Source organism: Leopardus geoffroyi, chromosome X, assembly GCF_018350155.1.
Source record: "Leopardus geoffroyi isolate Oge1 chromosome X, O.geoffroyi_Oge1_pat1.0, whole genome shotgun sequence".
Taxonomy (NCBI): domain Eukaryota; kingdom Metazoa; phylum Chordata; class Mammalia; order Carnivora; family Felidae; genus Leopardus; species Leopardus geoffroyi.
The window spans coordinates 73,999,363-74,016,809 of record NC_059343.1 but is presented as its reverse complement, the minus strand read 5'-3'; the positions used below and the strand labels follow the sequence as shown (position 1 = coordinate 74,016,809).

Below are 17,447 nucleotides of genomic sequence, written 5' to 3'. Positions count from 1 at the left end.
AAACAAAAAGTAAAGGAATTCCTGACCACTAAACAAGCCCTGCAAGAAATTTTAAGGGGGACTCTCTGAAGGGAGAAAAGATGTGTGTGTGTGTGTATATATATATATATAAAAAGCAACAAAGATTAGAAAGGACCAGAGAACACCACCAGAAACTCCAACTCTACAAACATCATAACTGCAATAAATTCATATCTTTCAGTACTCACTCTAAACATCAATAGACTCCATGCTCCAATCAAAAGACATAGGGTAACAGAATGGATAAGAAAACAAGAACCATCTATATGCTGTTTACAAGAGACCCACTGTAGACCTAAAGACACCTTCAGATTGAAAATAATGGGATGAAGAACCATTTATCATGCTAATGGTCAACAAAAGAAAGCCAGAGTAGCTATGCTTATATCAGACAATCTAGACTTTAAAATAAAGACTGTATCAAGAGATGCAGAAGGGCATTATATCATAATTAAGGGGTCTCTAGACGAAGAAGACCTAACAATTGTAAACATTTATGTGCCAAATGTGGAACACCCAAATATATAAATCAATTAATCACAAACATAAAGAAACTCGTTGATAGTAATACCATAATAGTAGGAAACTTCAACACCCCACTCAAAGCAATGGACAGACCATCTAATCAAAAAATCAACAAGGAAACAGTGGTTTTGAATGACACACTGGACCAGATGAACTTAACAGATATATTGAGAACATTTCATCCTAAAGCAGCAGAATATACATTCTTCTCCAGTGCACATGGAACATTCTCCTGAATAGACCATATACTGGGACACAAACCAGCCCTAAGTAAGTACAAAGAGACCAAAATCATACCGGGCATATTTTCAGACCACAACACTATGAAACTCGAAATCAACCACCAGAAAAAATTTGGAAAGTTAACAAATACTTGGAGACTGAAGAACATCTTACTAAAGAATAAATGGGCTAACCAAAAAGTTAAAAACATAGAAATGGAAGGAAAACTTCCAAACTCTTTATGAAGCCAGCATTACCTTGATCCCAAAACCAGAAAAAGACACCACTAAAACGAGAAGTAGAGACAAATTTCCTAGATGAACATGGGTGCAAAAATCCTCAACAAGATATTAGCCAACAATACATTAAATACTGGATCCAACAATACATTAAAAAATTATTCACCACGACCAAGTGGGATTTATACTGGGGAGGTAGCGCTTGTTCAATATCTGCAAAAAAATCAATGTGTTTAATCACATCACTAAGAGAAAGGACAAGAACCACATGGTCTTCTCAATAGATGCAGAGAAAGCATTTGACAAAATACAACATCCATTCTTGATAAAAACCCTTAAGAAAGTAGGGATAGAAGGATCATATCTGGAGATCATAAAAGCCATATATGAAAGACACAATGCTGATATCATCCTCAATGGGGAAAAACTGAGAGCTTTCCCCCTGAGGTCAGGAACAAGATGGGGATGTCCACTCTCCCCACTGTTATTTAGCATAATATTGGAAGTCTTAGCCTCAGCAATCAGACAACACAAAGAAATAAAAGGCATCCAAATCAGCCAGGAGGAGGTCAAACTTTCATTCTTTGCAGATACCATGATACTCCATATAAAAAACAAAAGATTCAACCAAAAAACTGGTAGAACTGATCCTTGAATTCAGCAAAGTGGAAGGATATAAAATCAATGCACAGAAATTGGTTGCATTCCTAGACACCAACAATGAAGCAACAGAAAAAGAAATAAAGGAATCAATCCCATTTACAACTGCACCAAAACCCGTAAACTTCCTAGGAACAAACCTAACCAAAGAGGTGAAAACTTTATACACTGAAAACTGTAGAAATATTATGAAAGAAATTTAAGAAGACACACACAAAAAAGGAAAAAAGATTCCATGTTCCTGTATTGGAAGAACAAATATTGTTAAAATTTCAATACTACCCAAATCAATCTACATATTCAAGGAAATACCTATCAAAATAACACTAGCATTCTTCACAGAGCTAGAACAAACAATCCTAAAATTTCTATGGAACCAGAAAACACCCAGAATAGCAAAAGTAATCTTGAAAAAGAAAAACAAAGTAGGAGGCATCACAATCCCGGACCTCAAGCTATACTACAAAGCTGTAATCATCAAGACAGTATGGTACTGGCACAAAAACAGACACACAGATCAATGGAACAGAATCAAGAACCCAGAAATGGACCCACAAACGTATGGCCAACTAACCTTTGACAAAGCCGGAAAGAATATCCAATGGAATAAAGACAGTCTCTTCAACAAGTGGTGCTGGGAAAACTGGACAGCGGCATACAGAAGAATGAACCTGGACCACTTTCTTACACCATACACAAAAATAAACTCAAAATGGATGAGAGACCTAAATGAAAGACAGGAAGCCATCAAAATCCTCGAGCAGAAAGCAGGCAAAAACCACTTTGACCTTGCTGCAGCAACTTCTTAGTCAACACATCTCCAGAGGCAAGGGAAACAAAAACAAAAATGAACTACTGGGACCTCATCAAAATAAAAAGCTTCTGCATAGCAAAGGAAACAATCAGCAAAACCAGAAGGCAACCGACAGAATGGTAGAAGATATTTGCAATGACATATCAGATAAAGGGTTAGTATCCAAAATCTGTAAAGAACTGATCAAATTCAACACCCAAAAAACAAATAATCCAGTGAAGAAATGGGCAAAAGACATGAATAGACACTTCTCCAAAGAAGACATCCAGATGGTCAACCGACACATGAAACAATGCTCAACATCATTCATCATCAGGGAAATGCAAATCAAAACCACAATGAGATATCACCTTACACCTGTCAGAACGGCTAACATTAACAATTCAGGCAACAACAGATGTTGGCGAGGATGCAGAGAAAGAGGATCTCTTTTGTATTGTTGTTGGCAATGCAAACTGGGCAGCCTCTCTGGAAAACAGTATGAAGGTTCCTCAAAAAATTAAAAATAGAACTACCCTAGGATCCAGTAATTGTACTACTAGGTATTTATCGAGGGGATACATGTATTCAGTTTCGAAGGGACAAATGCACCAAACTGCTTATAGCAGCACTATCCACAATAGCCAAAACAAAGAAAGATCCCAAATGTCCATCGATGGATGAATGGATAAAGAAGATGTGGTATATATATATATATATATATATATATATATATATATATATATAATGGAGTATTACTTGACAATCAAAAAGAATAAAACTTTGCCATTCACAACTCCGTGGAATGGAACTGGAGAGTATTGTGCTAAGCGAACTTAGTTAGAGAAAGACAAATATCATATGACTTCACTCATATGAGGATTTTAAGATACAAAACAGATGAACATAAGGGAAGCAAAGAAAAAATAATAAAAAAAATAAGGAGGGGGACAAAAACTTAACAGACTCTTAAATATGGAGAACAAACAGAAGGTTACTGGAGGGGTTGTGGGAGGGGGGTTGGGCTAAATGGGTAACGGGCACTAAGGAATCTACTCCTGAAATCATTGTTCCACTATATGCTAACTAACTTGGATGTAAATTTAAAGGAAATAAATAAAATAAAACAAAATAAAATAATATAAAATAAAATAAAATAAAGTAAAATAAAAGAAAATAAAACAAAATAAAATAAAATAAAATAAAATAAAATAAAATAAAAAGAAACACAGATGTTTAATAGTTCTGGAAAGTGTTAAAGTAAAGAAAATTGGTGAACATACCTTAACTGTTACCCAATTTTTGGCTAAAAACCTCTTTTTTCTTATATATTACACCAATCAACATCTTGCACAACGTATGTTGTTCTATGTTCATGGAATACATCTCTGGAGTACTCCAGATTTTAGAGACCAGTAATGCCTCTGCTATGAAAGGATAATCACCGTACAGGTGAAAAGAAAATTTACCACTACTGGTATCATGAGTGAAGGATCAATGTCAGCTTGAGTCAGTTTTTCTCCATCTACAGTATATACCCCCAACTACCCAGAGTAGCAGTTAGAGTCAAGTGCTCAGCACAGTGCTTAGCACATAAAATACTTTATTACTGCTTAGAGTGAAACAACACGAATTCTGCCCTAATGAAGCATTCTAAATCAAAATTGTTCTCCCTTCCTCATTTGTTCTGTGCACAAATAACTGATGGGATAAATGCAATATTCTTTAACCACATGAACAAAGACTTTTTAAAGGGGTCTCTAGAAAAAAAACACACATCTGGGATGGATAATCTTGGAAAGAGATTAATAACAGTGCATTTAAACTTATAGACAATACAGCTCTCAAGCCTGAATAACTTAAAAAAAAAGCTAATTAAACTGACACTAGCAACTCTTCATTGATGTTTACCCACTCCAAGCAACACACCAATTCACTGAGAAGAAAACACTTGCTTACAAAAGAAATACTAAGCATCAAATCTCTTTTATTAATGTGTTCACATTAGGAAAAGTAAGGATTTGGTGAAAATTTCTCTTCTGGCTAGAGTATATCAGTAATATGTCTGACACTTATATGTTAGTTCCCTACTAATATCATCTGTGTACTCACAGAACAAGGAACTTTTGGAAGTCAACTAAGAAATCTTTATCAATCTAACATATTTCATGCAGATGAATGCACACAAATGTTTATAAATAAGCACTTAATTGTTGATTAAAGCAAATTATAACTTATGCCAAGGAATTCTTAAAAAGGAAGTCTTCTATTTAACTTATAGGAAAAAGATCAGCTGGTAAAGCATGTTAATAGGTTAGGGAAAGTGGTCCCTATTTGTAAAATTATTGCATATTAAGACATTAAAATAAAATAAATAAAATAAATTCACATAATGGTACCAATTAAAAAAAGAAGAGGGATCACAACCAACTCCACAGAACTACAATTATAAGAGAACATTATGAAAAACTATATGTTAAATAATTGTGCAATCAAAGAAATGGATAAATGCCTAGAAACATATGAACTACCAAAACTGAAACAGGAAGAAATACTTTCTATTACTTGAATAATCTTGCAACCAGCAAATGAATTGAATCACTAATAAAAAAAGAATTCCTAGCAAACTAAAATCCAGGGACAGATGTTTTCATAGGGGTTTTCTACCAAACATTTAAATACAAGTTAATACCTATTTTCAACCTATTCCAAAATAGAAAAGGAAAGAAAATGTACAAAGTCATTATAAGAGGCCAGGATTACTTTGATTCCAAATCCACACAAGGGCCCCACTAAAAAAAAAATTTACAAACCAATATCCCTGATGAACATGGATACAAAAATTCTCAACATGATGCTAGTCAATTGAATACAACAGTACACTAAAAGAATTTTTTAACTCAAACAAGTGGGATTAACTCTTGGGCTGAAAGCATTTCAATATTCACAAATAAAAATAAACATGATACAACACATTAATAAAACAAAGGATAAGGTTCATATGATCCTGTCAATAATGCAAAATAAGCATTTGAAGAATACAGCATTCATTTCTTGATAAAAACCCTCAACAGAGTAGGGATATATGGAACATAACTCAACATCATAAAGGTAATATATGAAAGACCCACAGCTAATATCATCTTCAAAGGGGAAACACTGAGAGTTTTTATTCTATGATCAGGAACAAGACAGGGATGTGACTATCACTATTGCTATTCAATGTAGTAGTGAAAGTCCTCGCTACAGCGATCAGAAAACTCAAAACTATAGTCATCCAAATTGGCAAGGGAGAAGTCATAATTCACAGATGACATGATATTCTGTGTAGAAAAGTGAAATAATCCATCAGAAAGCTTGCTAGAAATGACACAATAATTCAGTTAAGTCACAGGATACAAAATTATCGTGCAGAAATGTGTTCCCTTTCTATACACAAATAATGAAGCAGCAGAAAAAATAAATCAAGAAATTGATCTCATTTACAATTATTCCAAAAACTATAAGATACCTAGGAATAAACCTAACTAAAGTACTAATATCTGTACTCTGAAAACTATAGAACACTTACAAAAGAATTTGAATAGGGCCAAAAGAAATGGAAAAAATATTCCATACTCATGGACTGGAAGAACAAATATTGTTAAACTGTCTACTACCCAAAGCAATGTACACATTTAATGCAATTCCTATGAAAATACCACCAGAATTTTTCACAAAGCTAGAAAACACAGTCCTGAAATTTGTATGGAACAACAAAACACCCCCAGGAGACAAAGAAATCTTGAAAAATTAAAGCAAACTTGGAGGCATCACAATTGTGGACTTCAAGTTATATTACAGAGCTGTAGTCATTAAAACAGTATGGTACTGACACCAAAAACAGACAAATAGATTAATGGAACAGAATAGAAAGCACAGAAATAGGTCCACAACTATATGGTCAACTAATCTTTGACAAAGCAGGAAAGGATATCCAATGAAAAAGACACTTTCTTCCACAAATGGTGTTGGGGAAACCGGAACGCAAAATGCATGAGTGTAACTGGACCATTTCTTACACCATACACAATAATTATTTCAAAATGGATGAAAAGTGTAAATGTGATACCTCACACCTGTCAGAAAAGCTAACATTAACAACACAGGAAACAACTGATGTTGGCGAGGATGTGAAGAAAGAGGAACCCTCTTACTCTTTTGGTGGAAATGAAAACTGGTGCAGCCACTCTGGAAAACAGCATGGAGGTTTCTCAAAAAGTTAAAAACAGAACCTCCCTATGAACCAGCAGTTGCACTGCTAGGTATTTACACAAAGGATAAAAAGATACTTATTCAAATAGGCACATACACCCTGATGTTTATAGAAGATTTATCAACAACAGCCAAACTATGGAAAGTGCCCATATGTTCATTGACTGATGAATGGATACAGATAATGGGGTAGATACATGCAGTGTGATGTTACTCAGCCATCAAAAAGAATGAAATATTGGCATTTGTAATGATGTGGATAAAGCTAGAGTGTATTATGCTAAGCAAAATAAGTCAGTCATAGAAAGTAAAATACCACATGAATTCAATCATATGTGGAAATTAAGAAAGAAAACAGATGAACATGTAGAAGCAAACAAAAGAGAGAAGGGAAGCAAACCATAAGAGACTTTTAGCTATAGAGAACAAACTGAGGGTTGATGGAGGGAGTTGGGTGGTGGGTGGGAAAATGGGTGATGGGCATTAAGGAGGATGCTTGTTGCATAAGAATGAAACTAGACCACTTTCTTACACCATTCACAAAAATAAACTCAAAATGGATGAAGGACCTGAATGTGAGACAGGAAACCATCAAAACCTTAGAGGAGAAACCAGGAAAAAAACGTCTCTGACCTCAGCCTCAGAAATTTCTTACATGACACATTTCCAAGGGCAAGGGAATTAAAAGAAGGAATGAACTATTGGGACCTCATCAAGATAAAAAGCTTCTTCAGTGCAAGGGAAACAATCAACAGAACTAAAAGACAACCAACGGAATGGGAAAGGATATTTGCAAATGACATATCAGATAAAGGGTTATAATCCAAAATCTATAAAGAACTCACAAAACACCACACCTGAAAAACAAATAATCCAGTGAAGAAATGGGCACCAGACATGAATAGACACTTCTCTAAAGAAGACATCCAGATGGCCAACAGGCACATAAAAAATGCTCAACGTCACTCCTCATCAGGGAAATACAAATCAAAACCACACTGAGATACCATCTCACGTCAGTCAGAGTGGCTAAAATGAACAAATCAGGAGACTATAGATGCTGGAGAGGATGTGGAGAAACGGGAACCCTCTTGCACTGTTGGTGGGAATGCTAACTGGTGCAGCCACTCTGGAAAACAGTGTGAAGTTTCCTCAAAAAATTAGAAATGGATCTACCCTATGACCCAGAAATGGCACTGCTAGGAGTTTATCCAAGGGATACAGGAGTGTTGATGCATAGGGGCACATGTACCCCAATGTTTATAGCAGCACTTTCAGTAGCCAAACTACGGAAAGAGCCTAAATGGCCATCAACTGATAAATGGATAAAGAAGTTGTGGTTTATGTATACAATGGAATACTTCTTGGCAATGAGAAACAATGAAATCTGGCCATTTGCAGCAATGTGGATGGAGCTGGAGGGTTTTATGCTAAGTGAAATAAGTCAGGCAGAGAAAGACAGATGCCATGTGTTTTCACTCATGTGGATCCTGAGAAACTTAACAGAAGACCATGGGGGTGGGGAAGGTGAAGAAAAAAAGTTACAGAAAAAGAGGGAGGGAAACCATAAGAGACTCTTAAATACTGAGAACAAACTGAGGGCTGATGGGGGTGGGGGAGAGGGGAAAGTGGGTGATGGGCATTGAGGAGGGCACCTGTTGAGATGAACACTGGGTGTTGTATGGAAACCAGTTTGACAATAAATTATATTTAACATAAAAAAATAAAGTGAGTTTGGAAGTGTTAAAAAAAAAAGGAGGATGCTTGTTGTGATTAGCACCGTATGTTATATGTAAGTGGCGAAACCCTAAATTCTACAACTGAACCCAATTTTACTATATATGTTAACTATCTAGAATTGAAGTAAAAACTTAATAAAATAAAATAAAATTGATGAGATAAATTGAAAACTACACAACAAATGGAAAGGTAGTCCATGCTCATGGATTGGAAAAATTAATATTTTTAAATGTCTATATTTTCCAAAGTGATATATATATAGATATTTAATCACTGTAACAGTGAAAAGCATTTTTTCATAGAATAAAATAAAAAATTCTAAAATTTGTATGGAAGCACAAAAGACCCAAGTAGCCAAAGCAATCTGAAGAAAGAATAACAAAGTTGTATGTATCACAAAATGCCAGATTTCAAGATGTAATACAAAACTACAGTCATCAAAATAGTGTGGTAGTGGCACAGAAATACACACATAGGACAATGGTTCAGGAAAGAAAATTCAGACACAAATCTACTATTATGTGGTCAATTAGTCTATGACAAAAATGCAAGAATATACAATGGGAAAAGGGTCTCTCTAAGAAGTCATATGAAAACTGCACAGGTATTTTTAAAAGAATGGAACTGAACCACTTTCCAACACCATACACCAATTAAATTCAAAAAGGAATAAAGACCTAAATGTGAGACCTGAAGCCATAAAACTCCTAAAAAAGAACACAGGTAGTAATTTCTCAGACATCAGACTTAATAACATTTTCCTAGATAGAGTTCCTAAAACAAGGAAAACAAAGGCAAAAATAAACCAAAAGAACACGTCAGAATAAAAAGCTTTTTCACTGCTAAGGAAACAATCAACAAAACTAAAAAAACAATCTACTGAATAGTAGAAGTTATTTGCAAATGATATACCCGAAAAGCAGTTAATATCCAAAACATATAAAGAACTCATAGCTCAACGCAGAAAGTAAACAATATGATTTAAAAATGGGCAAAGCACCTGAATAGACATTATTTTTTTCCAAAAAAGACATTCATATATTCAACAGCCACTTGAAAAGATGCTCAACGTTAGTAATCATCAAGGAAATGGAAATCAAAATCACAGTGAGCTATAACCTTACACCTTTCTGAATGGCTAAAATAAAAAGACAAGAAGTAGCAAGTGTTGGTGAGGATGTGGAGGAAAATGAGCCTGACAGACTATTGTTGTGAATGTAAATTGGTGTAGTCACTGTGGAAAACAGTATGAAAATTCCTCAAAACTTCAAAAATATTAATAACATATGATCCAGTAATTCTACTACTGTGTGTAATTACACAAGGAAAACAAAAATCTTAATTCAAAAAGTTATATGCATCCCTATGTTTATTGCAGGATTATTTACAATAGCCAATATGGAAGCATCCTAAATGTCCATCAATAGATAAATAGATAAGATACACACACACACACACACACACACACACGAATACTGTGGAACCATAAAAAGAAAAAAAGAAAGAATAAAATTTTGCCATTTGTGAAAACAAGGATGGACTAAGACTATTATGCTAAGTGAAAAAAAGTCAAACTGTGAAAGGCAAATACCTTATTATTTCACTCATGTGGAATTGAAGAAAAAATGAAAAAAAAAAACACAAAAATAACAGAGTCATAGTTGTAAATACAGAGAACAAAGTGATGGCTGCCAGAGTGGAAGGAGTTGTGAAAGAAGTGGGAGATAGAGTCTTCTGGTTATGGAATGAATGACATGGGAATAAAAGTAACAGCATAAGAAATATAACCAATGATATTAAATAGTGTTAGTATTATAATAGCAATGGAAGCTACACTTGTGGTTAACATAGCATGATGCACAAATTTGTTGAATCCCTATGTTGTACACCTAAAAATAATGTAACATTATGTGTCAATTACACTCAAATAAAACAATTTAAAAATGTCAAATACCAAATTACAATTTCACATGAAATGACTTCCTTTAATCTATAAACAGAAAAAAGAGGGAACATATCAGTACCAATTTTACAGAAAAAAAAGATCTAAAGAGAGTGTTATGAACAATTGTACACCAACTATTTTCATAACCTTGATTAAATGGATACATTTCTAGAAACACACAATGTACCAATATTGATCCATCATGAAACAGAAAATCTGAACAGAGCTATAGTTTTAAGAAGATCAAGTCCCCCACCGAGTCATCACAACTGTCCAACAAAAGAAAGCCTTAGTCCACATGACTTTGTTGTTGAATCCTTTCTAACATTTAGAGAAGAATTAACACCAATCTCTCTCAAATGCTTCAAAATATTGAAGAAGTAACACTTCTAAGGTTATTCTATAAGGTAAACATTACACTGACATGAAAGCCAGACACAATAAGCCAGACACAATAAGAAAACTACACAACAGTATCTTTAATGAATACTGATACAAAAAATTTTAACATAATACTAGCACACTGAATTCACCAGCACTATTAAAATGATAAGACATCATAGTAAAGTAGGATTTACTCCTGGAATGCAAGGATGGGTGATTATATTAAAACCAATCAATTGACACATTGACAGAATGAAGGGGAAAATAAAACACATGATCATCTTAACTGATGCAGAAAAAAGTATGTGACAAAATTCATTTTACTTTTATGATGACAACACTGACCAAATTGGGAATAGAAAAAAAAAACACCAACATAATGTAGGCCATATATGGAAAACACAGGGCTAACATCATACTCAGTGGTGAAAGACTAAAGACTTTTCCTTAAAGATCAGGATGACAATTTTACCACTTTTATTCAATATATTACTGAAAATCCTAGCCAGAGCAATTAGGCAAGAAAGATAGATAAAATGTATCTGCAATGGAAAGAAGAAATTAGACACCAATAAACAGAAAGATGCCTAATGTTTCTGGATTAGAAGACTCAATATTGTTAAAGTGGCAATATCACCCATGTGATCTACAGATTTTATATATATATATAGATATAGATATAGATATAGATATAGATATAGATAGATAGATCTATCTATATAGATATCTATATCTATATAGATATAGATAGATAGATATAGATAGATCTATCTATATCTATCTATCTATATCTATCTATCTATATATAGATAGATATATATATAGATATATATATAGATATATATATATATATCTTAACATGACTGATCATTAGGGAAACTCAAATTACATCCATGAAGAGATACCACTTCAAATACATTGGGCTAACTATTGAAAAGAAGGTAAAACAAAAATAACAAGTGTTGGTGATGATGTGCAGAAATTAGAACACTTTAGCTTTGTTGATGGGAATATAAAATAGTGAAGTTGCTATGGAAAATAGTATGGATACTCCTCAAAAAATTAAAAATACTATTAACATTTAATATTTTCACTTCTTAGTATATCCCCAAAAGAACTGAAACCAGAGATCATCCAGATATTTGTACACCTATGTTCATAGCAGCAATATTCACAGTAGCCAAAAGGTGGGAGCAACCCACCTGTTCACTGATGAATGAATGAATAAAAACAAAACATAATATGTACATATAATGTAATATTGTTCAGCTTTAAAAGGAAATAAAATTCTGACAAATGGTATAACATGGATGAACTTGGAAGAATTATGTTATTCATAAAATATGTCAATCGCAAAAGGATAACTACTTATGATTCCACTTTTATGAGGCTCCTACAATTGTCAAATTCATAGAAACAGAAGATAAAATGGTGGTTGCCAGTAGCTGAGATGAGGGAGGAATGGAGATTTTTTGTTTAATGAGTAAAGAGTTTCAGTTTGAGGAGACAAAAGAAAGATCTGGATATGAAAGATGGTAACATATTCACAATGTGAATGTACTTAATGCCACTTAACACTTAAAAGTGGTTAAATGGTAAATTTTTCCTATTATGTTTGTGTACATATATATTTTCTATCTTGAAGGGAGTGTATTGTAACCAAAAATCATATGTCTAAGTTGTTGAACAATCCTATCACATTTTATCCAAATGAATGCCTCCCATTCAAAGAAGTTACCTTTGGAAAAATAAACACTTAATGAAATAGAGTTATTTTTCAGAGTATAATTAACATCTCTTTTGGGGAATTCTCTCTGTATGTTTTGTGGTGGTAAGTCTTCATCCTTTGGGGACCAATATATAACTTTTTGAAATAGTGAAGTCATATTGATTTGAGATGGTGAATAGTTTGAGTAATATAATTTGGCATTAAATTTCTTTATTCTTACATCCTTTTATCTCATTAATTTATAGGGTAACTATCAAACAATAAAAAACATTTTAATGAATATATTTCTTGGGGCGGTTGAGTGGTTCACTCGGTTAAGCCTCTGACTTTGGCTCAGGTCATGATCTCATACTCTGTGAGTTTGAGCCCCGCATCAGGCTCTGTGCTGACATCTCAGAGCCTGGATGCTACTTCAGATTCTGTGTCCCCCTCTCGCTCTGTCCCTCTTTTGCTCATGCTCTGTCGCTCTCTCTCTCGCTCTCTCTCTCTCTCAAAAATAAATAAATGTTAAAATATTTAAAGAATATATTTCTTATGATGGAAATAAAATACATTTGAAATTTTCTTCAAAATACTTTGAGTCTAGGAGTAAGTGTGCAATTTCACAAAAGATTAATTCTCTGAAAGGATTAACACTTATTTGGAAGACTAGTTTCTGGTAGCCTGAAAATCTTTCTCATTTCTGAAAAATAGATAAATAACCAAATACATATATACATAAATAAATCTAAACATTTTACCGTTCCACACAGTCAGAAAGCCTGGAGCAGTGGTTAGAAGCAGGGGCATCATGACCCCCAGCAACATATAAGAATCCATTATATGCTGCAACTCCCACACCTCCACGTCTTTTGGACATTGGAGCACATAGACTCCACTTGTTAGTGTGCGGGTCAAAATATTCCATTGATTTGAGGCAGGAACTTCCATCACGACCACCGATAGCATATAACCTAGAAAAAAAAGAAGTATGTGTGTGTGTGTGTGTGTGTGTGTGTGTGTGTGTGTGTAAAACATGTTTAATTTGTGCATAGATTAAAAATTAAAAAAAAACTTGTATAAAGCATTTCAAGTTTATGACTATATATTCTACTACCTTAGTATTTTTTAATGGATGGCCTGAGTTTGTGAATGGATAGATAACAAAAGGCACTTGCCAAGGTCCACTCTACTCCAAACCTCCCCAGCTTTATTATTTTTGTGAAAGTATGAGACAATAGATTAAAACATCCCATGAGAAATGAAGATAGAGAAAGAAAGGATATATCAAAAGCATTGTCAATTATACCTCAATAAATCTGGAAAATTAAAATACAAAAAGGGAAGGTTGGATGTTTCCAAAGACTAACTCTAGTAACCTTACAATTTTGGCTAGGTTCAAATGATTAGCATTAGAATCCCTTTTATTTTGTGAACTGCTTTATTCAATATTAAAAAAAATTGTCACTAGGAAAACTAACAATAAATAATAAAGGGGATAAGAACCAACAAACTGGATTTTTTTTCTAAGAAGGCATATTGGCTATTATTTCTCCCATAAATTGTAGAATGTCAATTCTTATGATGAGCAGTATTTTTAATCCATTTAAATTTAATCCTTCATCAATAAAGAAGATAAACATTTACTAAGCCATATGTCTATAACTGCCCTTCATGTTCAGTTGTAAATAATATCAAGTCAACAAAATAAATTAGTCAAATTCGATTATTTCAATCTGTTCTGTAATATGTAGGAGATTGTTTCCAAGTCACCTGATATTCAGGTCAAGCCAAAGATAATCAGATGCAGGAGTATTTTAAGCTCTAAGACACTGTAAGGCTGGGTATCCTCTTAACTACAACCATGTCCTACTTCTGATACAAGGTGCTATAAACTATCTGTGCTGCAATTTCTACTGGACCCAGCTGTTCGATGAAATACTGACTTTATATATAGTCAGTAAATATACCAAGGTTGTCCCCTGCCACTGATCTCTCCTGGTGTCTAAAATTGTCATCATTTAAGTCCCTCCTATGTGCTGTTTATTGTTTCCAAAGGTCCCTTATCTGAAAGGGCATAATTACCTTAAAGGAGTAACAATTCAAAATCTTAGCAACCTTTAATATGTTACCTTGCTCTCATATACAAGTGATCAGGAAGGCAGAAAGATTCAGAAAGATTGGACTCAGTGTAATTCTGGAATTGGGAGCCCTGAACACTCAGGACAGTGAATGATAAAGAAGACAAAGACTTACCCTATTCCAAGACTAACCAAAGTTTTAATAATAAAAAGTCATGACGTAAAATGTGGCAACTTCTCGAGGGTAAAATTGAACTTGTTGGCCTAAAAAAGTGCTTCTCAAATTTAATGTGCTCACAGGCCACTTGAGGATCCTTTAAAATGCCAATTCTGATTCAGGAAGTCTAGGGTGGGGCTAAAATTCAGAATTTCTAAATAGATCTCAAGTAATGCTGATGCTGTTGGTCACAGGACTATACTTGAGTAGCAGAGGACTGCAGAATATTTAATTAAATGTTCATTTTAGACAAGTATTTTCCATATAATGAAGGGAAAGTACCAACACAGGCCTTTTACTACTGGCTACTAGGATGTCCTGGTCATTGACAATGCTTTGGATCACATCTCTGAAGTATTGTATCACATGAGCCGGGAGTAAAGAGCATTAATGTTTGGATTTGCTCACTTATTGTTTAATGCAATAACACCAACTGTGCTTCTAGGAGTTGACATACTGGCCACATAATTCCACTGACATCCCTCAGGGTCCCATCTTTCTACAGTATTTAGATAACTCCATCCATCATGACCACCGACAGCATACATTGGTCCTTCAAGTGTGGCTACACCCAGGAGATAAAAAAGTATGAGGGTTCACTTAGATATACCAAACAAAATGGATATTATTTATTTTGAAAGCTAAAAATTGTTTTTGTTTCTTAAATGACTTTGTGTGTGCATTAATAATTTACTGATCTTGATATGAAACTAAAAATGACCTCTTAACCTTAGGGAACTTTCAGGCATAATCTCTGTATCATGGAAGGTTATCATTGTTGTAATACTGAAGTTAAAAGAGGTAGTAGAACACACCATTTCTAGGGATGCAATAGAAAAAGGAAACATTTTTTTTTCTGGCATAATTTCAACATCATCTTTTAAATTGTAAGTGATAGATGAGATTGAGATATATGTAATGAATCTTAGATAATTCTTATAATTATAGACTGTGTCATGTATTTCTATTCCCTGCTTTTTATTACAGTGATTAAAAAATTCCCATGAAATAACCCAATAAGCAGGGATTTCTGAGGTTTAGTTAGAATTTTTTTTCCATTAGATACTATGAATAGTCCCTATCTAACTACTTCTATGGGAATTCACACAAATTGGCCTTTTCCCCCATCTTCTTCACCATCCCAATCAGCACCTCAGGGTGTATAACTTAATTACTTTTACTTTCTTAGTAATATCAATTAGATTTTAAAAACTTGCTTCAATTTCTCTGTAAGATACGTTTCTAAGATATGTCTAGGAATCAGACTGACACAGTTGAGCTGAATAATTGCACAGTCTATAATACGAATAGGCAATTTTCTAAACAATTTTGGAAAAAAACTACCATTTCTGAATTCCACTTTTTAGCTGTTGAAGTCAGTTCTTAAAAACAAACAAACAAAGACAATAATTCTGTTTTTTAAACAAACTCTATGATATTGAGAATTTTTAGAGTCTAGAATGGAGAAAGATGTACCATGACAAATATGCAGGAGAATCAAAGCTTCCAGACTATTTCAGAAGTCTCCACCCCATCTTTCTTAAACTTCTTGGAATCTCTGGCTTAAGTATAACTTAGAGTTGCTCTCAACTGAAGCAGTTTTTCTAAACATCCCTGCCTTGAACCTGCATTCCAAAGCTTTTCCTGAAATACAGACTTGCCTCTTATGGGAAGGGACAGGATTCATCAAATTAGAAGCACAATGACTCTCCATAGTCAAGTTGTTGTGTTTTTTTTTTCTAAATTGAATGTAGAAGAAAGCTTCCTATTGTAGTTTTATGTTCCTCAATGACGTATTCCTTCTAAAACTTTTTATGTTTAAAAATACTGGTTGAAGGGGCACAGGGTTAGCAAGTATGACATCCGAAAAAAGAAAAAAAAAGTTTCACAGGTTAGTATCATTTGCTTAAGCTTTTCAGCATTTTGGAGAGATTTTGACTAAGGGTTTGACTAAATCTCAATAATATGCACTTGTGATGAATGCTGTGTGATGTATGGAATTGTTGAATCACCAAACAGTACACCTGAAACTAATATATGTTAGTATGGGATTGTACACCTGAAACTAACACTGTATGTTAACTATACTGGGATTAAAGTAAAAAAAAATAAAATAAAACTCCAATAATGTGCAGCTGAATTTAACTTTTAAAAAGCTCTACTAAGGATGCATTCCTTAGAAACTATATAACATTAAGCTCTTACCTAAGCCATGCCTATGTGTTGACATGGGAGGCATCACAGTCCAGATTTTTCCAACTGGATTAAAACATTCCACAGTATTCAAAGTTTTTAAACCATCTCTTCCTCCCACGACATAGAGCTTATTATCAATAACTGCAACTCCAAACTGAAGCCTACAGCCACTCATGGTGCCAATATGTAGCCAGCTGTTCGTTCTGAGGTCATATTTTTCAATTGTGGTGGTACCTTTTAAAGGGATATTGAACAGTGGAAAAATTGCTTGTATAAAAAAATTTTAGTTGTTATCATTCACATTATATTTATGTACCTATAATTTATAGCATAGAATCAGTGATTGCAACTCAAATTAAAGTAGTCCAGATGATTCTCTAACCTGGCAGACAAGGCAAGGTAATATTTTGCTATGAGCAGATCCAAATGGAAGAGTCAGAATAAAACAGCTTATTTAATATA

At 33.9% G+C, this 17,447-nt stretch overlaps 1 protein-coding gene across 1 annotated transcript in view; it reads right to left on the bottom strand.

Annotated features, from left to right (window-relative positions):
- KLHL4 (kelch like family member 4) overlaps positions 1-17,447 on the bottom strand; it is a 145,742-nt gene that overhangs the window by 12,195 nt on the left and 116,100 nt on the right. Inside the window, 3 exon segments of the mRNA XM_045471639.1 lie at positions 13,253-13,465; positions 15,198-15,354; positions 16,989-17,219. Coding sequence (XP_045327595.1) covers positions 13,253-13,465; positions 15,198-15,354; positions 16,989-17,219 — 601 coding nt within the window.